This window comes from Podarcis gaigeae, assembly GCF_964106915.1.
Source record: "Podarcis gaigeae genome assembly, chromosome: 13".
In the NCBI taxonomy this organism is placed as follows: domain Eukaryota; kingdom Metazoa; phylum Chordata; class Lepidosauria; order Squamata; family Lacertidae; genus Podarcis; species Podarcis gaigeae.
The window spans coordinates 4,176,518-4,202,817 of record NC_139689.1 but is presented as its reverse complement, the minus strand read 5'-3'; the positions used below and the strand labels follow the sequence as shown (position 1 = coordinate 4,202,817).

Genomic DNA, 26,300 nt, shown 5'->3' with positions numbered 1-26,300 from the left:
GGCTGGTTCTCGGGGCGCCGCGGCTTCAGGGGGGGTGAAAGGGGGTTCAGCTGGATCTCTGGCCCCCTCCCCACCTGAAGCGGGCAGGGACAGCACCTTGCAGGCGGCTCCAAGACAGACCCTGCGGGACAGGGCGGTAAGCGCTCAAAGCCAGGCGTTCCCAAGGACGCGCAAAAGGGGTGAAGGGCAGGTGGGTTGTTTTTTTCCTGGGGGGGGGGACAAACGGGGTTCAAGGTGTGAAGGAGAGGCTACCCGTGGCTACTACCACTAGCCAAGAGGGCTATGATCTGCGCCGTCCCCTGTCGGAGGCAGTAAATGCGTCTGGATGCTAGAGTTTCTCATGCGCGCTGGTCCCAGTTGCGTGTTTCTCCATCGTGGGTACCAGCTTGGTCCACCGTGAAAAGAAGGTGTGTGGGGGGGGACTAGATGAGTCCAGGGTCTTCTTAGGTTCTTAGCAGCGGGCTGGGAGGAAACGGGACCCCCGGGGTGGTTTGGTGGGGGAGAGGCGGCGGTCTCGGTTTCCATGGTCTCATGCGCTCGCCTTGCGCTTTTCTCCCCCAAAGGCTCAGAACGGCATCTCCACAGCATCGTGCAGGTAAAGGGCACTCCGTTAATTTTTTTTTTTTAAAGTATTTGTAACATCAAATGAAAATGATTATATTTGTAACATCAAATGAAAATGATTATATTTGTAACATCAAATGAAAATGATTATATTTGTAACATCAAATGAAAATGATTATATTTGTAACATCAAATGAAAATGTGTGAGTGCCTGGAGGCGGTTGGAGGATGGATGGCGGCTAAGAGATTGAGGTTGAATCCTGACGAGACAGAAGTACTGTTTTTGGGGGACAGGAGGCGGGTGGGTGTGGAGGATTCCCTGGTCCTGAATGGGGCAACTGTGCCCCTGAAGGACCAGGTGCGCAGCCTGGGAGTAATTCTGGACTCACCACTGTCCATGGAGGCGCAGGTCAATTCTGTGTCCAGGGCGGCTGTCTACCAGCTCCACCTGGTACGTAGGATGAGACCCTCCCTGCCCACAGACTGTCTCTCCAGAGTGGCGCATGCTCTAGTTATCTCCCGCTTGGACTACTGCCATGTGCTCTACGTGGGGCTACCTTTGAAGGTGACCCGGAAACTGCAATTAATCCAGAATGCGGCAGCTAGACTGGTGACTGTGAGTGGCCGCCGGGACAACATAACACCGGTCCTGAGAGATCTGCATTGGCTCCCAGTACGTTTCCGAGCACAATTCAAAGTGTTGGTGCTGACCTTGAAAGCCCTAAACGGCCTCGGTCCAGTATACCTGAAGGAGCATCTCCACCTCCATCGTTCAGCCCGGACAATGAGGTCCAGCTCCGAGGGCCTTCTGGCGGTTCCCTCATTGCGAGGTGACAGGGAACCAGACAGAGGGCCTTCTCCGTGGTGGCGCCCGCCCTGTGGAACGCCCTCCCACCAGATGTGAAGGAAGTAAGTAGCTATCCTATCTTCAAAACACATCTGAAGGCAGCCCTGTTTAGGGAAGTTTTTAATATTTAATACTGTATTGTTTTTAACACTCAATTGGGAGCCGCCCAGAGTGGCTGGGGAAACTCAGCCAGATGGGCAGAGTATAAATAATAAATTATTATTATTATTTCAAAAAATCAAATCAAAATCCTGGGAACTGTAGTTCCCCCCTCGGGGCGCGATGATTCCAAGGAGCTTTGGAGAGCTACAGTTTCCAGGACTCTTAAGGGGCTTTGAACGCACAGTGCGTGGGCAAATCTGAAATCCCGTTGAGGTTTAAGAATCCTGGGAACTAAAGTTGAAGCCTTTTGCAGAGCTACAATTCCCAGCACCCTTTAATCAACTACAGCGCCCGAGATTCTCTGGAGGAGATGGAAATGTGCTTCGAATGTATGCACAGGACCGGGACGCGGGAGAGACCTGAGTTCGAATCCCCACTCGGCTGTTAAGCTCCCTGTCACTGGCTCTCCGATTCACGTGCCTCGCAGGGTTGTCGTGGGGGTTAAATGAGGAGGGGGGGTAAAGAACCATGCGCACCCCTTTGTGCAAACTGGAGAAAAAGGCGAGATGTAAATGCAATCGGTTGATCCATCAAAATATTTGAAGGTGCCTTGAATATTTGAAGGTGCCTCAAGAAGGACACGGACAAACTGGAACGTGTCCAGAGGAGGGCAAGCAAAATGGTCAAAGGCCTGGAAACGATGCCTTATGAGGAATGGCTAAGGGAGCTGGGCATGTTTAGCCTGGAGAAGAGGAGGTTAAGGGGTGATATGATAGCCATGTTCAAATATATAAAAGGATGTCAGATAGAGGAGGGAGAAAGGTTGTTTCCTGCTGCTCCAGAGAAGCGGACACGGAGCAATGGATCCAAACTACAAGAAAGAAGATTCCACCTAAACATTAGGAAGAACTTCCTGACAGTAAGAGCTGTTTGACAGTGGAATTTGCTGCCAAGGAGTGTGGTGGAGTCTCCTTCTTTGGAGGTCTTTAAGCAGAGGCTTGACAACCATATGTCAGGAGTGCTCTGATGGTGTTTCCTGCTTGGCAGGGGGTTGGACTCGATGGCCCTTGTGGTCTCTTCCAACTCTGTGATTCTATGATTCTATGAATCCCGACTCGGGAAGAAAGCAGGATATAAATGCATTAAATAAATGCAACAAATTTGATGCAGGGAACTTTGGATCGTGGGAACTAGGTTCTCCAGATTTGGTGCAAGGGATCGTGGGAACTAGGGACTCCTGGGAGGGGTTCTCCGTGACTTCTTGTAGCTGCAAGCGGCCGCAAAAGGCAGGGCGCCAGGACTTCTGCGTTCTTCAATAAATGAATGGCGGGAGGATCAAAGAGGCGGCAGGCGGCCAGGACTCCTGGGTTCTGGCCTCCAGCTCTGAGCTAAGTCCCTGGCATGAGAAGGCTGTTCTGTGTGCAGTGGACTCCCCTTTGATGGATGATTCTAAACAGAGCTCAGGTGGCCATCTGTCAGGGATTCTTCAGCTGTGATCCTTGCATTGGGGGGGTGGACTAGATGGCCGCTGGGGTACCCCTCTCTCGAGTTCTCTATATGACTCCAGGACACCCGAGCTCATGGCAGCTCAGTCGACAGAGTGTGAGGCTCATTCCCCCCCTCTCTCTCTCTCTCTCTCTCTCTCTCTCTCTCTCTCTAATTTTCTAATTTACATTTCAAAATATCCATTTAAACAACCTTAAATCAAAGACTTCCTTTCTTCTCCTTCCGTGTTTCATTTTGCATACCAAACATCCCTGCATGTTTTACATGAACCAAACCATTGTTACATCCATCAAAACTTATTATTTACACTGCTGGATTTATCTTAACGCTACCAGCGTGTTTTTAAAGGAACACAATTTTCACCCATGTATTCAGTCAACGTTTGCCAATCTTCTCTAAATGTATGTTCTTCTTTTTCTGTATGTTAAATCTGCAAGTTGTGTGTATTCCATCAGTTTAAGTTGCCATTCTTGGGACCTCGCTCGTTTTCCATTTTGGGGCTAACAAAACACAGGCCGCAGTAATGGCATACATAAATAGTCTTTTTTGACACCCTCTGAATTATCCCCAGCAAAGAGGACTCTGTGTTGTTGTTTTTTGAAAGGTACTTTTAAACATTTTTGTTCAATTCATTATATATCATTTCCCAATACTCTTTTACCCTTTTACAAGTCCACCACATGTGATAAAACGTAACCTCATTACATCCTCAGCACTTACCCGATTCGGACTTAAACATTTTAGCAAGTCTACTCAGAGTTAAATACCATCTATAAATCATTTTCAGGTAGTTGTCCTTCAATGAATAACATGCTGTGAATTTCAAATCACTCTTCCAAAGTTTTTCCCAGAGATTCAAATCTATATATTTTGTGTGTGTGTGTGTGGATTTCTCTCTCTGTGTGTGTGTGTGTGTGTGTGATCTTTGAGGTTTTCCTGCTTTTGGTGCAACTGTATATGCTTTTAATTTAGTTTCTTTCTTTCTTTTCCTTTTATAGATCATCTTTACTGCATTAAAAAAATTACAAAAAAAGAAAACAAATTAATCCTTACACCCACATGTACCAAAAAGAAAACGATACATAAAAGAAAATATAAAAAGGAAAGGAAAAAGAAAAAAAAATACCTGTCAAGTTCACAATATTATTTAAGGAGTACAAACCATCGTTCAAATATTCTAGACACAAAATTCATAGCAACACATTACCTTCATATTCTCTCTTTCTTTTTCCCCTTTTACCACTGCATTCTTCCTATTCCTCTAAACTGGTTTGAGTCCCTTGTGTGTTAACTGACTTCCCTCTATAATATTATGTCCTATATCTATTGCCCAGCAGAGTGGGAGGCTCTTAATCTCAGGGTTGCGGGTTCGAGTTCTGCAACGGCGGGTTGGGCTAGATGACCTTTGGCGGTCTCCGCGATTCTAAGACTCTTCCTGCTCCCGCAGGCGCGATGGCCGGGCCACGCGACCAGAGCGATGTGCGCGAGTTCACGCGCCACTCCGGCGACGTCCTGATGAACCTGAATGAGCTTCGGAAACGCCACTTCCTCACGGACGTCACCTTGCGAGTGGGGGGCTGCCCCTTGCAAGCCCACAAAGCTGTCCTCACTGCCTGCAGGTGAGCGTCCCACCCTACCTGTGTGTGTTTGTGCCACGCGTGGCCAAAGAGGTCCACAGGAGGGCAGCGGCACCTTGTAAAAGTGCAAGAGGGAGCCCCAGGAGCGGGCAGCCAGTGTGGTGTAGTGGTTAAGAGCGGTGGACTCGTAATCTGGGGAACCGGGTTCGCGTCTCTGCTCCTCCACCTGCAGCTGCTGGGTGAGCTTCGGCCAGTCACACTTCTCTGAAGTCTCTCAGCCCCACTCACCTCACAGAGTGTTTGCTGTGGGGCAGGAAGGGAAAGGAGATTGTTAGCCGCTTTGAGACTCCTTCGGGTAGTGATAAAGCGGGATATCAAATCCAATCCAGCTGAGGAGCGCTTGGTTCTGTGCCAGATTTGAGACCTTGAGCTTAACGCTCATCTGGAGAGATGGGACATTAGCCAGCTGTGTGGTTGCATACCCTCCAACATTTATCCAATGAAAATAGGGACACCCTATTCCACAGTAATTAGGGACGCGGGTGGCGCTGTGGGTTAAACCACAGAGCCTAGGGCTTGCTAATCAGAAGGTCGGCGGTTCGAATCCCCGCAACGGGGTGAACTCCCGTTGCTCCTGCCAACCTAGAAGTTCGAAAGCACAAAGTGCAAGTAGATAAATAGGTACCACTCTGGCGGGAAGGTAAACGGCGTTTCCGTGTGCTGCTCTGGTTCGCCAGAAGCAGCTTAGTCATGCTGGGGACATGACCAAGAAGCTGTACGCCGGTTCCCTCGGACAATAAAGCCAGATGAGCGCCGCAACCCCAGAGTCAGTCACGACTGGACCTAATGGTCAGGGGTCCCTGTACCTTTTAAATCAGCTATAGCTTAGGGCAGGTGTCAGCAACCTTTTTCAGCAGGGGGCCGGTCCACTGACCCTCAGACCTTTTGGGGGGCCGGACTATATTTTGGAGGGGGGGAAATGAACGAATTCCTATGCCCCACAAATAACCCAGAGATTCATTTTACATAAAGGCACACATTCTACTCCTGTAAAAACACCAGGCAGGCCCCACAAATAACCCAGAGATGTGTTTTAAATAAAAGCACACATTGTACTCACGCTGATTCCTGGACCATCCGCGGGCCAGATTGAGAAGGCGATTGGGCCAGATCCGGCCCCTGGACCTTAGTTTGCCTACCTATGCTATAAAAGTGTCTGAAAACCAATCCTGATGAGGGACAGTTGAAGGAGTTGGGTGTGTTTAGCCTGGAAAAGAGGAGACTCAGAGGACGCACGAGAGGCGATTGGGACGGATCCGGCCCCCGGGCCTTAGTTTGCCTACCCATGCCCTAGGGCCCCACTCTCTTGGGAGGCCCCAAAAAATTTAAAGGGGGGAAGACTGGATGTACATTTCCAAAATACAAGATTAAAAACGGATAGAACAAAACCTACATATAGCAGCAGTGTTTTGTGTTGTGTAGGCTCCTGGGATGTAAGTAATGGGCCCCGCCTGCTCGCCTGCTCCCTAAAATACCACAGGTTTGCTCCTTTCTATATAGAGGGTGCCTACATTCTGCAAGGACTGGTTGCACAGCAACATGGGCAAATGGCTTGAGGTACCTATGAGGTCCATAAATGACCATATAGCTTATATTCAACACAAAAAACAGCGGCAATTTGTTGTTGACAAAGGACAGCTGGACATATAAAGGGCCCCATTACCTTCAGGAGCTTAAGGCCTCCTCAAACCTAAATCTGGCCCTGGAGATGAATCTCCACCCGCCAGCGCCACAAAGCTCTCACTGTGTCCTCGCAGCCACCTTTTCGACCAGTTTGTCTCGAATCCTGGAGCCACGCAAAGTGGCAAAGGTAAACCGCTGCCTTTGGGGTCTCAGAAGATCAGCATGCTATTGTGAAAGCCTGTGTTGAGTTACGGGGCCTAGCCATGTATTAATAATAATAGGAAGTTTGTTATCATTTATAGTATAAATAATCGGCAGAGGGCCTTCTCGGTGGTGGCGCCCTCCCTGTGGAACGCCCTCCCACCAGATGTCAAGGAGATAAGTCACTACACGACTTTTAGAAGACATCTGAAGGCAGGAAGTTTTAGGAAGTTTAGTATTAGGAAGTTTTTCAAGTTTGATGCTTTGTTACGTTCTGATATTTGTTGGAAGCCTCCCAGAGTGGCTGGGGCCACTGAGGCTGGATCTACTCAGCTATATTTTTCAAAAAAACACTATTAAAAAAAGCTCACAATGGAAATTATCATTGACTTCGGATTTCAACTCTACAGTGGTGTCACATAGTCATAACGCATTTATAACGTTGTAAGTTGACTAGTGTAGCTGAGTCCCCGGTCAGATGGGCAGGATACAAATGATAAAATTATTATTATTATTATTATTATTATTATTATTATTATTGGCCACTCATCTGACTGGGTTCGCCCAGCCACTCTGGGCGGCTTCCAGCATAATATAAAAGTATTTGTATTAGAATTACAAAGCTGAGCCATGTGCTGTGGGAAGATCCAGGAGCTGTGATGTCCTGGGAACAGCAAGGGTCTCGTTTTGATATTTTATCACATTATTATCACAGTATTATTATTCTGTTGGGAGCCACCCAGAGTGGCTGGGGAAACCCAGCCAGATTGACAGGTTATAAATTATTATTATTATTATTATTATTATTATTATTATTATTATTATTGCTGGTGGGAGCCACCCAAAGTAGCTGGGGAAACCCAGCCAAATTGGCGGGTATAAATAAATAAATAAATAAATAAATAATAATAATAATAATTAATGCTGGTGGGAGCCGCCCAAAGTAGCTGGGGAAACCCAGCCAGATTGGCGGGGTATAAATAATAATAATTATTATTATTATTATTATTATTATTATTATTCACAAATCCTAACCAGGGTGCTCCAGAACCACAGTCTTGCAAAGGAAACCATGGTTTGCACTATATGAATGCCCCACATCCCATCATAGAACGTGGCCGCAACTAGAGCATGCTGGGAACTGCGGTCCCTTCTCCTCCGCTTGCGCGAGCAATGCATGCTGGGACTTGCGGTCCTCTTGCCCTGACCCCTCTCCTCCTTCTCTGTGTCCTTCGCAGCGGGTTTTTCTACTCCATCTTCCTGGGCCAGGGGGGCCATGAGGTCAGCGTACTCACCTTGCCCAGTTCCATCGAACCCGCCGGCTTCCAGGCCCTCCTCGACTTCATGTACACGTCCCACCTGGTCCTCACGCCGGGCACCGTGCCCGCGGTTCTGGCTGCCGCCTCTTACCTGCAGATGGAGCACGTGGTGGAGAGTTGCCATCGCTTCATCCAGGACAGGTACGCGGGTAGGGAGGGCAAGAGGGGTGCCCCCAGAGAACATAGCTGTCAACCGTCCCTTATTTGGCGGGACAGTCCCTTATCCCAGCGCCGTGTCCCGCTGCTGTCCCTTATTGATGATGTCCCTGAAGTTTCCCGGGTTTCAAAGGAAGCAGCTCCTCTCCCTCCCTCCTTGCCGGCCAGGGAGGAGGGAGGCTCCAACTCTGTTGCTTGGCTGCGTTGCTCACCCAATAAGGAGCCTGAGAACGACTGGGGGGTGGAGCTTGCATGCCTTGGGCCAATCAAATCGGCCGCCTTGCCTGGGGACTCGCCTTTGCTCAGCGCTTCCCAGCGGAGAGGGGACGGTGGTTTTCCTTGCTGCATCCCCTTTGCCGGGTTGCTGCGCTGTGGGAACCACCGCTTGAGGCTTCGTTTGGCTGCTGGCTGGGTTTTCTGTCTTTGGCTCAGAGGGGCTCAGAAGTTGAACATACCTGTGCTTGGAAAATCCCTTATTTTGGCTGCTGATCCCTTATTTTCGAGGCTGCTGGTCCCTTATTTTCAAATCTGTAAGTTGACAGCTATGCCAGAACAAACCACAGAGAAATGGGTTGGAAGATTCGAGGCAGGCGCAACGAAGCACTTTTTTAGGCAGAAGAACTGCAGAACACCCTGCCACATGAGGCAGCGACCGCGGCCAAGTTGGATGGTTTTGAAAAAGGACTGGACCAATTCGAAAAGGCTATTTGGGGGTGGGGATATTAGCCAGAACGACTATTCTCTGCCTCCATAATCAGAGGCAGCAAGTGCTTCTGAGTCCCGGTTGCTGGAAAACGCAGAAAGGGAGCGGGGTCTTGTGTTCGAATCCTGCTTGGGGGTTTCTCATCATGGGAATCTGGTTGGCCGCTGTGAGAGCAGAGTGCTGCCGGACCAGAGAGGGGCCAGTGAAATCAAACGTGGGTGTGAAATTTATCAAAATATAAGCACTCCGCCGTTCTTAAAACATATCTGGTACTCTTGCCTAAGCAAATAAGCTCTGAGCAGGTGCTAGGACCATTCTGGATAGTTGGTGAAGACTTGATGTTTTTATCCCCAAAAAAGTTTTTGATTGAGTTTCCACTAGAATGAGGCTGCATTTTCATGTTTTAATGTTGTATTTTAATCTTGTTTTTAAAGTTGTATTTCAATCAATTGTTTTTATATTTGGTGTTAGCCGCCCTGAGCCCGGTCTTGGCTGGGGAGGGTGGGGTATAAATGAAATTTATTATTATTATTATTATTATTGAAGCAGACCGGAGAAGGGCCCTTCCTCATCTTAACGGCAGCCGTGGAAGTTTGGGAAGATGACAACAAAGGCTTCTTTAATTCAGAAGCCCAATCCCACTTCCTCCTTCTCTGGGTCAGGGCAGACAAAGCGTTTTTTTCCACGCAGCCCAGTGGAACTCACTGCCACAGGACGGCTTAAAAAGAGGTGGTCCAGGCAGATTCACAGAGCAGCCAGCTATTGAAGGCAACTAGCCAGAACGGCTAAGCCCCGCCGCCTCAGTCGGGGGGCGGCAAATGCTTCTGAATAATCCCAGTTGCTGGGAGTCAGAGGTCCTGTGTTCAAATTCTGCCTGTGGGTTTGAACGGGACGCTAGCCCTTCTGACTTTCTTCTGTTCTGATGTTCTTACGCAGCTACGACCGGGTGACCTTCTTCCTGACCCCCCCAGCACCCACCTTCCTCCGCCACAGACCCCTGGAAGACGCCGGGGGGTCCCTTGCCCCCAGTTTCCCAAGGGAGGGCCAAGAAGAACCCCCCACCGTCGCTGGGGCCTCCAGCTGCCCTCTGCCGGCTCCCTACTGCCCGAAGGACAAGGAATTGGGGTCTGTGATGTCGCCGGGGGCCGGGGACCAGTCACCTCCGGGCCAGCCGGCCTCCCCCCGCGAGTCCAGCGGCTGTGCCCCCCCGGGCGCGGACCCCAAAGCCTGCCACTGGAAGAAGTATCGCTTCATCGTCCTCAACTCCATGCTGCGCGAGGGGAGGCCGGACCCCCCCGAATCGCACGGCCAGGCCGGCCGGGATGGAGACCCCGGGAACGGAAGCCGCCTTCACAGGTCAGGGAGCCAGTAGGGGCTTTACAGATGGACTGCGGCCTGCAGGTTGGGAAAATGGTGTGTAGTTTCCTCTTGGGGGGGTAGGTCAGCAGGCAGAGGTCAGCTGGGTGCAGTATAAGCTAAACAAGCTATAGCTTAGGGCCCCACTCTCTTGGTAGCCCCCCAAAAATTTAAAGGGGGAAAAAACTGGATGTACATTTCCAAAATTTAAGAATCGGTTCCGCCGCTGTGAGAAGCCAAGTTACAGGGAACCAGGCAGAGGGCCTTCTCGGTGGTGGCTCCCGGGCTGTGGAACATCGTCCCACCAGATGTCAAAGAGATAAACAACTAGCAGACTTTTAGAAGACATCTGAAGGCAGCCCTGTTTAGGGAAGCTTTAAATGTTTAATAGGTTATTGTATTTTAGTGTTCTGTTGGAAGGCGCCCAGAGTGGCTGGGTATAAATAAGAAATTATTACAGTGGTACCTCGGGTTAAGTACTTACTGTAATTCGTTCCAGAGGTCCATACTTAACCTGAAACTGTTCTTAACCTGAAGCACCACTTTAGCTAATGGGGCCTCCTGCTGCCACGCCTCTTCTGAGACCTGTGATGAAAGACTGTGAAAATCCCTGAAACCAGAAGTAATCGACTAGAAATATTATCTTATAGAATTAAACTAAATAACAAAAATCAAAAAGTTTAAGGGAAAAAATCAGAAAAACCTAGAACTGAACAAAGCCTTAACGGGATGCCGTCTACAAATCTCGTTTCACTGGACTATTCACTTCAGAAGGAAATTGAGAAATCGTAAACCTTAAATGATTTTAAACAAATGCAAGAACAGGGCTGAAACGCTCCCCTGAGTTTACAAAAAGGGTTTGAAAACCGAAATGGCAAGTTTTAGACATGTTGTTGTTGTTGAGTCCTTTAGTGGTGTCCACCTCTTCGTGACCCCCTGGACCAGAGCACGCCAGGCCCTCCTGTCTTCCACTGCCTCCCGCAGTTTGGTCAAACTCATGCTGGTAGCTTCAAGAACACTGTCCCACCATCTCGTCCTCCGTCGTCCCCTTCTCCTGCACCCTCCATCTTTCCCAACATCAGGGTCTTTTCCAGGGAGTCTTCTCTTCTCCTGAGGAGGCCAAAGTCTTGGAGCCTCAGCTTCAGGATCTGTCCTTCCAGTGAGCACTCAGGGCTGATTTCCTTAAGAATGGAGAGGTTGGATCTTCTTGCCGTCCATGGGACTCTCCAGAGTCTCCTCCAGCACCAGAATTCAAAAGCATCCATTCTTCAGCGATCAGCCTTCTTGATGGTCCAGCTCTCACTTCCATACATCACTACTGGGAAAACCAGAGCTTTCACTATACGAACCTTTGTTGGCAAGGTGATAACACAAATTCAAAGAAAGGAATACAAGATAAACGGTTTTAGATTTTGAAACAAACCCAAGAACAGGGCTGAAATGCTCCTTTGGTATAGATGTTACTGCTGATGTTAAAAACCTATTTCTAGTTGATTATAGCGGTACCTCGGGTTAGGTACTTAATTCGTTCCGGAGGTCCGTTCTTAACCTGAAACTGTTCTTAACCTGAAACACCACTTTTGCTAATGGGGCCTCCTGCTGCCGCCGGAGCACGATTTCTGTTCTCATCCTGAAGCAAAGTTGTTAACCTGAAGCACTATTTCTGGGTTAGCGAAGTCTGTAACCTGAAGCGTATGTGTCAGGTCTGCCTCTAGATCCCAGCTCACAGAGGACCAACGCCCGGTGGATATAATGTACAAAAGTCTTTATTGAAGTTTAGTTTCCATTTCAAAGCTCTGGGCACGCAGACCCACGTCTTGACGCTAGACCGGCTAAGTCCCCTCTGACTCACTGCTCCACCCACACCAGTTTAAGATTCTAGCCCGGCTCCACCTCTTACGCTGTTCTTTCCTTCGCTGGGTCCTTCTGCCCTCTGGGGTTTCCTCCTTCCTGGACTCCTCTGACGCTGAGCCCCCTGAGTCTTGTCCCTCCCTCCGGCGGGCTTTAGGACCTGGCTCCCTTCCCGGGCTCCCCGCTGTGCCGCGCTCCTGTACATTTGAACTTGGCGCGCGCGCCCAGCCGGTGACTTTCCTTCTGACCGTTTCCCCGCTTCCTGATGTGGGTGTTGCCAAACCTGACTCCTCTCCTCCCTCTGGTGGTGAGGACACTGGTCCCGACTCCTGGGACTCCCCCTCCCCACTGCGCTCTGGTGGAGACGCTGGTCCTGATCTCCAGCTGCTGCTCAGGGACTCCCCGCTGGCCCCTTCCTCCTGGGGCTTCCCCCCTGGACCCCCCTTCGCTCTGGCCACCGGCGCTCCCTTCTGTGAGTCCTCCGATTCGCTAGAGAGGCTTGTGGAATAACTCTGGCCACTGTCACTGCCTGCGCCCCCCTCGTACTCCTCCTCCTCACTCTCCATTTGCTCCCCCTCCTGTGTCTCTCCTTCTGAACCCCTGACATCCACCCCCCCTCGAAGCCCCCCTTCCCCCCTACCCCTCTTCAGGTGCGGGTTCCGGGTGCTCTAGAGTTGTCGGGGTGAGTTCAGGATACAGTTCGTCCCCCGAGGCGTGCAGCCATCGTGATAAGTCCAGAAAGTCCTCCATGGGCTCGTCGACTGCGATTCCCTCCGCTTCCATCTCCTGGGCGGTGTGTTCGAAATCTGAGGCCGCCCCCAAATCACTCAAAACCCCTTCTCCCCCTGTCGCCTGAGGTGACGCCACTTCCCAGGGTCCCTCCGGCATGTCTCTGCGCCATCCCACTTCGGGTTGGTCCTCCCACCAATAAGATCCCCCCGTGCCAAAACCTGAGAGCGAGCCCTCTGGGGAGCTGCCTCCCGAAGCCGAGTCCTCCGCTGACGAGAAACCCCGGAAAGTGCTGGCCGAGAGTGTGGGTGTGAACAGACAATCATCGAAAAAGCCCGCCGGCATAGGCTTGTGCGGGAAAAGTGTATGGAATTCTTCCTTGAGCAACTGCTCCTCCAATGCGTAATCCGGCACCCACCTGTTGGCGCTGGCTGGGGTGTCCTCTGTGGCGAGAAGATATTCAATCCCGTCCTCCCCCCACCTTGAGTCTAAAATCTCTGTGGCTTCGTTGAGTGGCTCCCTTCTCGGCGACCCCCCCCTTTTGGGCACTTCCCTGAGCGGGTCTGGCGCTGTCCCTGGTGCCTGAAACCTGTGGGGCTCTTTGTAGGGTGTGAGCACTGATCTATGAAAGACCGGGTGCATTCTGGACCCCTCCGGGAGTGTTAACCGGAAGGCCACTGGGTTGATCTGCGCCTCTACTTGGTAAGGCCCTAGCTGCTTGTGCCCGAGCTTCTTCTTGGCCAACGATCTGGCCGGAACTGCCTGGGCTGCTAACCAGACCCAGTCTCCTACCCGGATGTCTTCCCCAACCCTCCTGTGTCGGTCTGCGTGCACTTTGTAAGCCTGTTTCGCCATCTCTAACTGCCTCCTGAGCTGCTCGTGGATCTCCTGCAACTCCGCTGCCACGGCCTCTGCTCCCTGCGGCTCCCCCTCCCTCACTTTCTCTAAACCCGGGAAGGTTCTGGGATGCCGCCCATTGTTGGCGAAAAACGGTGTCACCCCCGTGGACACATGTTTCGTGTTGTTGTAGGCAAACTCGGCTAGCGGTAGGTAGTCCACCCAGGTCGAGGGCTGCTGGTTCGCGTAGCATCTCAGGTACTGCTGCATGATGGCGTTGACTCTCTCCGCCTGTCCGTTAGTCTGCGGGTGTCGCGCCGACGCCAGGCTGACCTTGACGTTCAGGAAACCCATCAGCTTTTGCCAGAAGTTGGATATGAACTGGCGCCCCCTGTCGGACAGGATGGACCGTGGTAGGCCGTGCACCTTGAACACGTGGTCTATAAACAGCTTGGCGGTCTGCTCGGCTGTGGCCACCTTCGCGCAAGGAATGAAGTGGGCCATCTTGGTGAACAAGTCTACTACCACGAGTACTGCCGTCTTGCCTCTCGAGCTGGGCAGATCCATGACAAAGTCCAGGGCCACCCTCTCCCACGGTTCGAACGGTGTCTGTAGCGGTTCCAACAGGCCCGCCGGCGGCTGGTGTACTGGTTTGGCCCTTTGGCAGGTGTCGCACCTCTTGACGTATTCCGCGACATCCCCCCTCATCTTGGGCCACCAAAAGTCTCTGGCTACTAGATCCACCGTCTTCTCCTTGCCGAAGTGTCCCGCGCTGGGCGCGTCGTGCAGCTGTTGCAGGACCCTCGCGCGGAGGTTGTCTCCCGGCACGTAGAGGGCTCCTTTGCGGATGAGCAGGCCGTCGCGTATTTGGAAGTCGTCGTCCCTCGCCGTGCCGCTACGCACCTCCTCCATCTTGGCTCGCGCGAAGGAGTCCGTCTGCAGCGCGCGGCGCACCGCGTCCAGGTCCACTGTGGCTGACGCGCATGCCCACGCCTTTGGTGCGAAAATATGCTTGGCCGCCGCCGCCTCTTCTTCGAGATACTGCGGTTTCCTGGACAGCGCGTCCGCCATGATGTTGTTGTTTCCAGGGATGTATTCTATTCTGAAGTTGAAATCTGCAAAGAACTCCGCCCAGCGGATGTGTCTCTGGTTCAGGAACCTCGCCGTGCGCCAGTACTCCAAGTTCTTATGGTCTGTACGGACCTGCACCGTGTGTTTGGCCCCGACGAGGAAATGCCGCCACGCCTTGAAGGCTGCATGTATGGCCAGTAACTCCCTGTCCCAGATGGTGTAGTTCTGCTCCGACTTGCTGAGTTTCCTGGAGTAGAAAGCACACGGCCTCCAGTCCCCCTGGTGGTCTTGCTGCAACAGGACGGCCCCCACGGCCCTGTCTGACGCGTCCGTCTCCACTCTCATGGGCCTGCTGGGGTTCACGTGTAGCAGGTGTTCCTCGGACGCGAAGAGGTGCTTGAGCTTCTGAAAGGACTGCTCTGCCTGCTCCGTCCAGATGAACTTCTTCTTCTTGGAACTGAGGGTGTCAGTGATGGCCGCTGTCTGCATGGCGAAACCTTTGATGAACTTGCGATAAAAGTTGGCAAAGCCGACAAATCTCTGGACTTCCTTTCGATTGCGTGGGCTCTTCCAGTCCAGCACTGCCCGTACCTTGGTACTGTCCATGGCGAGTCCCTTGTCGGACAGTTTGTAGCCCAGGAAGTCCACCTCCGTCTTGTCGAACTGGCACTTCTCCAGCTTGGCGTAAAGCCGGTGCTCCCGCAGCTGCTGCAGGACTTCCCTGACATCTCTCTCGTGAGCCTCCGGCGACTCCGAGAAGATGAGGATGTCGTCCAGGAAACAGACGCACTTCGTGTAGAGAAGACCCGCCAAGACATGATGCATGAATGCTTGAAAACAGTGGGAGCCATTTTGTAATCCAAAAGGCATAACTCTATATTCATAGGTGCCCAGCGGCGTAAACATGGCCGTTTTCCACTCGTCACCTTCCCTCATGCGAATGAGATTGTACGCTCCGCGCAGATCCAACTTGGTAAAGATGCGACCCTTCCTCACCGTCGCCAGCAGGTCATCGATCTTGGGCATAGGGAAGGCTGAGGGCTTAGTTTTCGCATTTAAGAGGCGGTAATCAACTACAAGCCTCTTTGGGGGCGTGTCCCGCTTCTTTACAAAGAATACAGGGCTGCCCCCCACCGCCTTGGACTCTCGGATGAATCCCCGCTTCAAGTTGTGATCTATGAACTCCCTGAGCTCCTGCAATTCATCCTCAGACATGGAATACAGTTTCCCCGTCGGGAGCGTTGCCCCCGGCAGGAGGTCAATCTTGCAGTCGTAGGGTCTGTGGGGAGGCAGCTTGTCCGCTTCTTTCTCGCAGAAGACCTCCAAAAACTCTTTGTACTTGTTAGGTACCGCTTGCAACATGCCCAAGTTCAGCTGTGGTCCATCCTCGTGCTCCTCATCGTCCAAGTCAGCCAGGATGCAGTGTTCTGCGCAATAGGAGGAGCCGAAGGTCAGTTGCCGCTGGTACCAAGCTAATGCCGGGCTGTGCCTATCCAGCCAACTCATTCCCAACACTATGGGCGTGTCTGACAGGCGGGTGATGTTGAAGCTGATGACTTCGCGGTGATTACCAATGCGCATCACCATTGGCGGCGTCTGCTGTAGCACTTGCCCTCCCAGTAGCTCCCTGCCGTCCACCGTGACGACGTTCAGAGGTACCGTCGCTGGCAGAAGGGCTATGCCATGTTGCTGGATGAACTCCATGCCTATAAAATCTGCATTGCTCCCAGAGTCAATGGTAATGGGGATTTCCACAGTGAGTCCATTGGGAAGTTGAAGGGATGCGGTGAGCTGCACTACTGGTTTGGGTGGGAGGGGGTCTGTGGGCTGTAACATTACTGGGGATTGCTTCACTGACTTGTCTGGCTGGCCCCCAGTGACTCCATTTCCAGCCAGACAGTGGAGTTTTCCTGCTGTGATTCACTCTGCTGAACTGCTTCTGTTACTGTCGCTGCGGCTGCAGTGTGCTTGTGAAACCGCTGGGGACACTCTTTCGCCATGTGCTGAGCACTGTCGCAGATGTAGCACTTCCTGTTCCCTCTAGGAGGCTTCATTTTGACTGCTCCCGGCGTTAGGGCTCCGGCTGTGGACTGAGCCTTAGCACCACCTATCTCCATCGGCTCCTCTCCTCCTCCCAGCGGAGGCATGGATCGAGCGCACGCCGCTTCCTTGGGAAAGGGGGGCGGTCCTCTCGCTGGCGTGCATCCCCAATGCACTTCCTCCTTGTCCCAAGGGCGTCCTTCCAGCCTAACCCCAATCGTGAGTGCCCTCTCCACAACGTCTTTGGTGGTTTGGGGTCTCTCTCCCCTTGCAATTTCGTCTTTCACAGCTCCGTTCAGCCCCTCCCAGAACAGGTCTCTGACGGCAGATGATTCTCTCTCCCAGCCCATTACATTCACCAATGCAAAAAAGCGTGAATGATATTGCCTTACAGTGGCTCTGCCTTGCCTTAGTCCGTGAATCTCTTTCCTAGCGATATCCACATCAATCTCAGACAAAAAACACGCATCCATCACTTTAAGGAAGGCACCCGCATTTTGGAGGGCTGGATCCTTATCTCTCCAGAGATTGCGCAGCCAGGATTTAGCCTCTCCCCGCAAATGCGATACTATAAATCCCACTTTCTCTTCCTCTCTTCTAAAGTCTTTCTCCAGCAGTTGCAGTGCATATACTACATCTGCTCTGAAGTTAGGATACTGCTGCAGGTTCCCATCGAAATGCGACACAAGGCTCCCTCCTCTGTTCCCCAGCCCAATCCCCTCTGGTCTGGCGGCCGGTAGCCCTTGTGCAGTCAGCACTTCTAACCTGGTTCGCAGATCCTGGCAGGCAGCAGCTGCTTCCTGTTCCTTCTTTCTGGACGCCAAAATCTCTGCGTTCAGCTGCGTCACGGCATTTTGCAAACTTGCTACCTTCTCTTCGGTAGTCATTTTTCAGGTATTCGTGAGCTCGCGAAGTACCAATCTTCACCCCTCACTGCTTTCCTGCACGTCACGAGGTGATAAAATTGGTGTGGAGAGAGGGGACTTACTGTCAGGTCTGCCTCTAGATCCCAGCTCACAGAGGACCAACGCCCGGTGGATATAATGTACAAAAGTCTTTATTGAAGTTTAGTTTCCATTTCAAAGCTCTGGGCGCGCAGACCCACGTCTTGACGCTAGACCGGCTAAGTCCCCTCTGACTCACTGCTCCACCCACACCAGTTTAAGATTCTAGCCCGGCTCCACCTCTTACGCTGTCCTTTCCTTCGCTGGGTCCTTCTGCCCTCTGGGGTTTCCTCCTTCCTGGACTCCTCTGACGCTGAGCCCCCTGAGTCTTGTCCCTCCCTCCAGCGGGCTTTAGGACCTGGCTCCCTTCCCGGGCTCCCCGCTGTGCCGCGCTCCTGTACATTTGAACTTGGCGCGCGCGCCCAGCCGGTGACTTTCCTTCTGACCGTTTCCCCGCTTCCTGATGTGGGCGTTGCCAAACCTGACTCCTCTCCTCCCTCTGGTGGTGAGGACACTGGTCCTGACTCCTGGGACTCCCCCTCCCCACTGCGCTCTGGTGGAGACGCTGGTCCTGATCTCCAACTGCTGCTTAGGGACTCCCCGCTGGCCCCTTCCTCCTGGGGCTTCCCCCCTGGAACCCCCCTCGCTCTGGCCACCGGCGCTCCCTTCTGTGAGTCCTCCGATTCGCTAGAGAGGCTTGTGGAATAACTCTGGCCACTGTCACTGCCTGCGCCCCCCTCGTACTCCTCCTCCTCACTCTCCATTTGCTCCCCCTCCTGTGTCTCTCCTTCTGAACCCCTGACAGTATGTAACCCGAGGTACCACTGTACTTCTCGTTTCAGGGATTTTCACGCTATTTCATTTGTTTTGTGTCATTTCTCGCTCCTTTGTCTTCTTTCTACTGTGATGAAAGACTGGCTATAAATAGGAAGGACGTTTTCTGCCTGGCTCTGACCCTTCCTTCCTTCCGCTCTTCCCCAGACTGCCGTCCTCTCAGCCCCACTGCTCCGCCTGCAACCAGCCAGCCCCCCTCCTTTGCTCCCACCCTCCAGAGGACGCGTCCATGGGGCAGGGAGACCCCTGTGGTTCTGGTGAGTAGGAAGGGGCGATTTCTGTTTCTTTCTTTTCCAATCTGCCCCCGTAGGAACCGAACCCAGACCCTGTGGTCACCATGGTCGCCTGTCTTCATGTGCCCCCTCCTCGGGAGGGCGGAGGGCCGCAACATGAGGACGGGACCTTTTTGATGGTGGCTCCCCGCTTGTGGAACGCTGTCCTCAGGGAGGCTCGCCTGGCGCCATCATTAGACATCCTTAGGCATCTCTTTTCTGCCAGGCTTCAAATTATCTGCAGCCTCTTTGAGGGGGTGGGATGTTTCAAGCCTGCTTTTTTCCAAAGCAAGATCGCAGAGGGCCTTCTCGGTGGTGGCGCCCGCCCTGTGGAACGCCCTCCCACCAGATGTCAAGGAAATAAACAACTATCTGACTTTTAGAAGACATCTGAAGGCAGCCCTGTTTAGGGAAGCTTTTAATGTTTAATAGGTTATTGTATTTTAAAGTTTTGTTGGGAGCCGCCCAGAGTGGCTGGGGAAACCCAGCCAGATAGGCAGGGTATAAATAATAAATTATTATTATTATTATATTATATCTGAAGGCAGCCCTGTTTAGGGAAGTTTTTAATGTTTGATGTTTTATCGTGTTTTTAATATCCTGTTGGAAGCTGCCCTGAGTGGTTGGGGAAACCCTGCCAGATGGGCAGGGTATAAGTAATAAATTATTATTATTATTATTATTATTATTATTATTATTATTATTATTATTATTATCATTATTAGTTTTCCTCCTGTGCTGGTTCTAACGTATGCCTTTGTCTATTTATACATTGTAAGTTGCTCTGAGTTCTTCTGGTTAAAAAAAAAGTGACTGATAAGTTTTTATTTTATTTTTCTAAAAAAAAAATTATTCATTTTTCTTTTTCATTCATTACAAACATCTCAATTTCTTAGCATTTACTATATATTCCTCCCTCCATCCCCTCCAAGACTTCGACCAACTTCCGCTCCTCGTTTGTTTCTATTTTCACCCACTTTGCTATCTCTTAAAAGTTATTAATAAAATAACATCAATCCTAAAAACCTAAAAATAAAAGTAAATACACCATCATATTTCACTATCTTCTAAACATTTTCTAATGCTGATAATGTGGATGTTTATTTAAATCCTGCAATCAGGTCTATTGACTTCCTTTTTTTCTGCAAATATAATAGGAATGGTTCCCAATCTTTTTCAAAGTCTCTGTTGCATTTTTCTCTTAGTCTCTCTGTCATTTTTGCCAGTTCTGCATAGTTCATCAACTTCTCTTGCCATTGTTCTTTAGGGACTGATAAATTTAATCAATGAATAAGTCTCCATCTTTCCGCATCAGTTCGTCATTCATTTATTTTTCTAAAAGGGTCTCGTGAAAATCCACCAGGATTTTAATGCGAATTTATCATAAAGTGCACAGGGTCAAACGTTCACATTTTTGGCTAAGCGAAGTTGCATATTGCAACACCTTTTTAACACTAATAATAATAATAATAATAATAATAATAATAGATGAGTCAGTTGGTTAGAGCATGGTGCTGATAACGCCAAGTTCGAATCCCGTACGATATTCCTGAATTGCAGCAGGTTTGAATAGATGACCCCCTAACCCTAACCCCTTGCAACTCTACAATTCCATGAGTCTATGAAAAAGGGATTTTGAGGCAGAGAGAGTGTTTTTGTGCAGACCCAAACACCTCACGCTTGTGACTCCCCAGGGGCTGGCCCTTACGACTACAGTGCCTGCGACTTAGGATACCTGGAGGAAGATGAAGAAGAGGGGGGAGGAGGAAGAAGGAGCCCCCCAGACTCAGGAAGTGCCTACGAGGAGAAGCCGTACAAATGCCATTTCTGCAACTCAACCTTCCGCTACAAAGGGAACCTAGCAAGCCACAGATCTCTGCATACCGGTTGGTTTTGCTTTACTTTGAACGATGTCTAAACTGGGCTTTCATCCAGCACACGGGCTCCGGGCCGGTGCATATAAAACTCAAATGTCTATACAGTGGACGCTCGGGTCGCGAATGTGATCCGTGCGGGAGGCACGTTCGCAACCTGCAGCAGTGCGTCTGCGCACGTGCGGGTTGCGATTCGGTGCTTCTGCGCATGCGCAAAGTGCATTTTAGCGCTTCTGCGCATGCATGACGGCCGAAACCCGGAAGTAACCCGTTCCAGTACTTCCAGGTTTCGGCGGTCCGTAACCCGAAAAAACACAACCCGAAACGTCTGTAGCCCAAGGTATGACTGTATATCTATATATCGATATGGATCAAAACAATAAATTAAACTTCAACAGAGACCAATGTCAGGTTCTGCACTTAGGCAGCAAGAACCAGAATGACAAATATAAGATGGGGACACCTGGCTTAATAGCAGTACATGCGGCCTAGGACCCTCGTACCTAGAGGACTGCCTTTCCTGGTATGCCCCGCGGAGGACCTACCCTACTTTTCGCCCTATAGGACGCACTTTTCTCGCCTCCAAAAATGAAGGGGAAATGTGTGTGCATCCTATGGGGTGAATGCAGGCTTCAGGAAGCTATCCGCTGGGCTCCCAAGGCTTGCGGACAGCAGCCTGCAGCCCGAAACCTGGGGAGCGCAGCGGAGCGCGCCCCAGGCTTCGGGCAGCTCTCCGCAACCCTTGGGAGCCCGGCGCGACTTCCCGCCGGGCTCCCTAGGCTTGCGGATAGCAGCCTGTTCTGGGGGCTGGGGTCGGGGGAAGCTCGGGCTTCCCCCGCCCCAGCCCCGCGCCTGGGGGGGAAATAAAAAATAATAATTTATTCTCCCCCCCCCAAAAAAACTAGGTGCGCCCTATGGGCCGGTGTGCCCTATGGGGCGAAAAATACGGTAAATAACAACACTTTGGAAGTCCCAAGCCCCAATGAGGTTAGATTGGACTCAACCAGGGGCAGGGCCTTTTCAGCTCTGGCCCCGGCCTGGTGGAACACCCAGCAAAAGAAGCTAATGGTATTCTATTCTGCATCTGCAGAAGTCTAGTGCCCAGATCAAGGGAAGGAATAGTCCCGCTCTTCTCTTCCTTGGTTAGAGCCCACCTGGAGTCCAGTTTGGGGCACCACCATTTAAGGATATTGATAAGCTGGAAGGTGTGTTGAGGAGGGTGAAGAAGATGGTCAAGGGTCTGGAAACCAAGCCATATGAGGAATGGTTGAAGTAGCTTGGTATGTTTAGCCAGGAGAAGAGGAGACATGAAAGCCATCTTCAAATACCTGAAGGGCTGTCCCATGGAGGAGGGAGCAAGCTTGCTTTCTCCTGCTCTGGAGGGTAGGACTCGAACCCGTGGCTTCAAGTTTCAAGAAAGGAGATTCCGACTAAATATTAGGAAGAACTTTCTGACAGCAAGAGCTGCTTGACAGGGGAACAGACTCCCTCGGGAGGTTGTGGACTCTCCTACCTTGAAGGTTTTTAAGTAGAGGTTGGACGGCCATCTGTCATGAATGCTTTCGTTGAGCTTCCTGCATTTGCAAGGGGTTAGGCTGGATGACCTTTGGGGGTCCCTTCGAGGAGTCTATTCAGAATGGGGAGATGGAGTCCCCTACCGGTGGGTGAGGGGGTCATTCAGAATAATGTGACCGGCCCTTGAAGCCTCACCTGTGCCACTGCTACCTGTCACGCTTAGGAGAGAAGCCGTACCACTGCGGGATTTGCGGCGCCCAGTTCAACCGCCCGGCGAATCTCAAGACTCACCTGCGTATTCACTCCGGGGAGAAGCCCTACAAGTGTGAGACCTGCGGATCTCGTTTTGTGCAGGTAAACAAAAAAGTGGGGAGAGATACCTGGCAGGTGTGGGGGACTCCCTGGTCCTAAATGGGGCAACTGTGCCCCCGAAGGACCAGGTGCGCAGCCTGGGAGTCATTCTGGACTCACCGCTGTCCATGGAGGCACAGGTCAGTTCTGTGTCCAGGGCAGCCGTTTATCAGCTCCATCTGGTACGCAGGATGAGACCCTCCCTGCCCGCACTGTCTTGCCAGAGTGGCGCATGCTCTGGTTATCTCCCACTTGGACTACTGCAATGTGCTTTACGTGGGACTGCCTATGAAGGTGACCCAGAAACTACAACTAATCCACAATGCGGCAGCTAGACTGGGGACTGGGAGCGGCTGCCGAAACCACATAACACTGGTCCTGAAAGACCTACACTGGCTCCCAGTACGTTTCCGAGCGCAATCCAAAGTGTTGGTGCTGACCTTGAAAGCCCTAAACGGCCTCAAAGTCCCAGTAGACCTGAAGGAGCGTCTCCACCCCCATCATTCAGCCCAGACACTGAGGTCCAGCTCTGAGGGCCTCCTGGCGGTTCCCTCACTGCGAGAAGCCAAGTTACAGGGAACCAGGCAGAGGGCCTTCTCGGTGGTGGCGCCTGCCCTGTGGAATGCCCTTCCGTCAGATGTCAAGGAAATAAACAACTATCTGACTTTTAGAAGACATCTGAAGGCAGCCCTGTTTAGGGAAGTTTGATGTTTTATTGTGTTTTTAATATTCTGTTCGGAGCTGCCCAGAGTGGCTGGGGAAACCCAGCCAGATGGGTGGGGTATCTAATAATAATAATAATAATAATAATAATAATAATAATAATAATCTGAGTGGCTGCCCATGAACCACCTCTCTATGGTGGGTTCCTCCCTATTTGCCCCAGCAAAGGGCTCCCCACATGGTGCCAGCTGGTATTGCACCCTGGTTGAGGGGCAGTCGGGTTCTGCCATCCAGGTTCAGTTGATTGATCAATTTGGTTACTTCCCGCACCCGGCTTTCCTTCATTTTTTTTCTTTTTCAAAATTTTATTTATACCCCGCCCTCCCTAGCCATAGCCGGGCTCAGGTCAGCTATCACCGGTAAAATTACAATTAAAAAATAAATAAAAAATAAACCAATTTAAAATACAGGTTAAAATGCAGCCTCATTTTAAAAGTAGCCCATAGATCAAAACCACAAGGGGAGGGAAACATAAGGGTCAGACTGAACCAAAGGCCAGGAGGAACAGCTCTGTCTTGCAGGCCCTGCGAAAAGATGTCAAGTCCCGCAGGGCCCTGGTCTCTTGGGACAGAGTGTTCCACCAAGTTGGGGCCAGTACTGAAAAGGCCCTGTCCCTAGTTGAGACCAATCTAACCACCTTGTGACCTGGGACCTCCAAGATGTTGTCATTTGTGGACCTTCCCGCGGGGCGTGCCAGGAGAGGCAGTCCTGTAGGTATGTGGGTCCTAGGCCGCATGGGGCTTTAAAGGTCAAAACCATCACCAAATTTACACCTGCAGCCTGCGCTATCCTGGAGGCTCAAGGTATGCAGTCGTAGAACCACAGAGCTGTCCAGCCACCGGTCATTCCTCCTTCCTTCTCCCAGGTCGCTCACTTGAGAGCCCATGTCCTGATCCACACCGGGGAGAAGCCCTACCCCTGTGGGACGTGCGGGACTCGATTTCGGCACCTCCAGACCCTGAAGAGCCACCTCCGTATCCACACGGGAGAGAAGCCTTATCATGTGAGTGGAAAAGGAGCTTTATATATATATATATATACTGTATTTTATGCTGCTGCTATGTTGTACAGTCATATCTTGGGTTACAGACACTTCGGGTTGCGCGATTTCGGGTTGTGCACCGCGCCAAACCTGGAATGTCCCACGGAGGACCTTATGGTCTTCCACCAAAAACATCTTGGAGATCCCGGGCCACAGGGAGGTTAGGCTAGCCTCGACCAGAGCCAGGGCCTTTTCGGCTGTGGCCCCGATCTGGTGGAACGCTCTGTCCCAAGAGACTAGGGCCCTGCGGGACTTGACATCTTTCCGCAGGGCCTGCAAGACAGAGCTGTTCCACCAGGCCTTTGGCCAGGGCACAGCCTGACCCCCTCCTTTGGCAATCCTCACAGAACTCTAGCCCAATGGTTGCCATTAATCTGATGAGAATTAATTTTATAATGAAATGATTTTAGAATGTTTTATCATTTTACCGTTGTTAGCCGCTCTGAGCCCGGCTTCGGCTGGGGAGGGTGGGATATAAATTATTATTATTATTAATATTATTATTATTATTATTATTCATGGTGTGTTTGGTGTGGCAGACGAGAAATGGGTCTTGGTGACCGTAGGAAGGGGGGGGCTGTGCGCCCCAGGTTCCATCATGGAGAGGGGAGGACAAATTATCAATTACTGCCCTACTAGGGCGGTTCATAATTTATTTATTTTTAAATGTCTCCTCCAAAGGCCTTATCTTACTACACTAGGGATTATATAGCTATATATGAAATTTCATGCATATCAGTTAATATCTTGACCCTCCTCCAGGACAATACAGTGGACGCTCAGGTTGCGAACGTGATCCGTGCAGCATGCACATTCACAAACCACAGTGTTCACAACCCGCAGCGCTGCATCTGCGCACGTGCGGGTCGCGATTTGGCACTTCTGCGCATGCGCAAAGGGCGAGTTAGTGCTTTTGCGCATGCGCCAAAACCCAGAAGTAACCCATTCTGGTACTTCCGGGTTTGGCGCAGTGCACAACCCGAAAGCGCCTGTAACCCGAGGTATGACTGTACAACTTAGCAGCAGCATAAAAGACAGTATAAAATCATGAATGACAATAAAATTCAAGGTTCAGAAATCAAAATGGGGGAAATCCATCTAATAAGTACAGTGGTACCTCGGGTTACAGACACTTCAGGTTACAGACTCCGCTAACCCAGAAATAGTGCTTCAGGTTAAGAACTTTGCTTCAGGATGAGAACAGAAATTGTGCTCCGGCGGCGCGGCGGCAGCAGGAGGCCCCATTAGCTAATGTGGTACCTCAGGTTAAGAACAGTTTCAGGTTAAGAACGGACCCTCAGAATGAATTGAGTACTTAACCTGAGGTACCACTGTATTAGATAGTCACTAGGGCTAGCTGGCTTAATTAGTCCTATTTGGGCCAGCGAGGAGGCCAGGGGAGAATTAGCTATGGGGTCTCAGAGCGGGTGATGTTCATAAAAGGGGAGGGGGAGGGAAGAGAAGGGAAATAAAAGATCAGGCTGAATTCAAATTAAAAGCCAGGTGGAATAGCTCTGTCTTACAGGCCCTGCGGAAGGAAGTTAAATCCTGCAGGGCCCTGGTCTCATGGGACAGAGCATTCCACCAGGCCAGAGCCACCACTGAGAAGGCCCTGGCCCTGGTGGAGGATAGTCTGACTTCCTTAGGGACCTCTAAACTATGATTATTCATGGACCTTAAGGTCCTCTGCAGGGCACCGGGTTGGGGAAAGCCGCCCTGCAGCACTCTGGGACGTAGGCGCCCGCCTTGACACCTGTCTGTTTTCCGCAGTGCGAGAAATGCAACGTCCGCTTCCGCCACAAAAGCCAGCTGCGGCTGCACCTGCGGCAGAAACATGGCGCCATCACCAACACGAAGATCCGCTACAAAATCCTTGAAGGCCCTTATGCCGGTCTCTGCTGAGCGGGGAGTGTGTTGCGCGGTTTTGGCCAGATCCAAAAATCTGCCGACCAGCAAATTCTGCGCTTAGGTATCTGCGTGGAATCTTCCCTATCCTGCACCTGAGAGCTGGACCTTTGGGTGTCTGAATCTCAGAATATCCGACGCCCTAAATGACGCGCGTCACATTCTTGCATAGCCGTCAACTTTTCTTGCGAGGAATCCTATTCGGAATAAGGGAATTTCCCTTTAAAAAAGGGAAACGTTGGCAGCTATGCATTCTGGGTGACTACATTTTTTCATGATTTAAAGAGGTTCCTGCAAA

At 51.2% G+C, this 26,300-nt stretch overlaps 1 protein-coding gene across 2 annotated transcripts; it reads left to right on the top strand.

Moving 5' to 3' along the window:
• On the top strand, window positions 1-26,300 carry BCL6B (BCL6B transcription repressor). Of its 2 annotated transcripts, none has more exons than XM_083706824.1 (9): window positions 1-136; window positions 4,467-4,638; window positions 7,719-7,940; window positions 9,595-10,014; window positions 18,468-18,577; window positions 20,287-20,478; window positions 22,205-22,335; window positions 23,921-24,058; window positions 25,868-26,300. In XM_083706824.1, exons 2-9 carry the CDS (start codon window positions 4,472-4,474, stop codon window positions 25,997-25,999), a joined length of 1,512 nt encoding a protein of 503 aa, XP_083562950.1. In that variant the 5' UTR covers window positions 1-136; window positions 4,467-4,471; the 3' UTR covers window positions 26,000-26,300. The 2 variants fall into 2 exon arrangements, with proteins under 2 accessions (XP_083562950.1, XP_083562951.1); XM_083706825.1 differs by having other exon boundaries at window positions 1-190.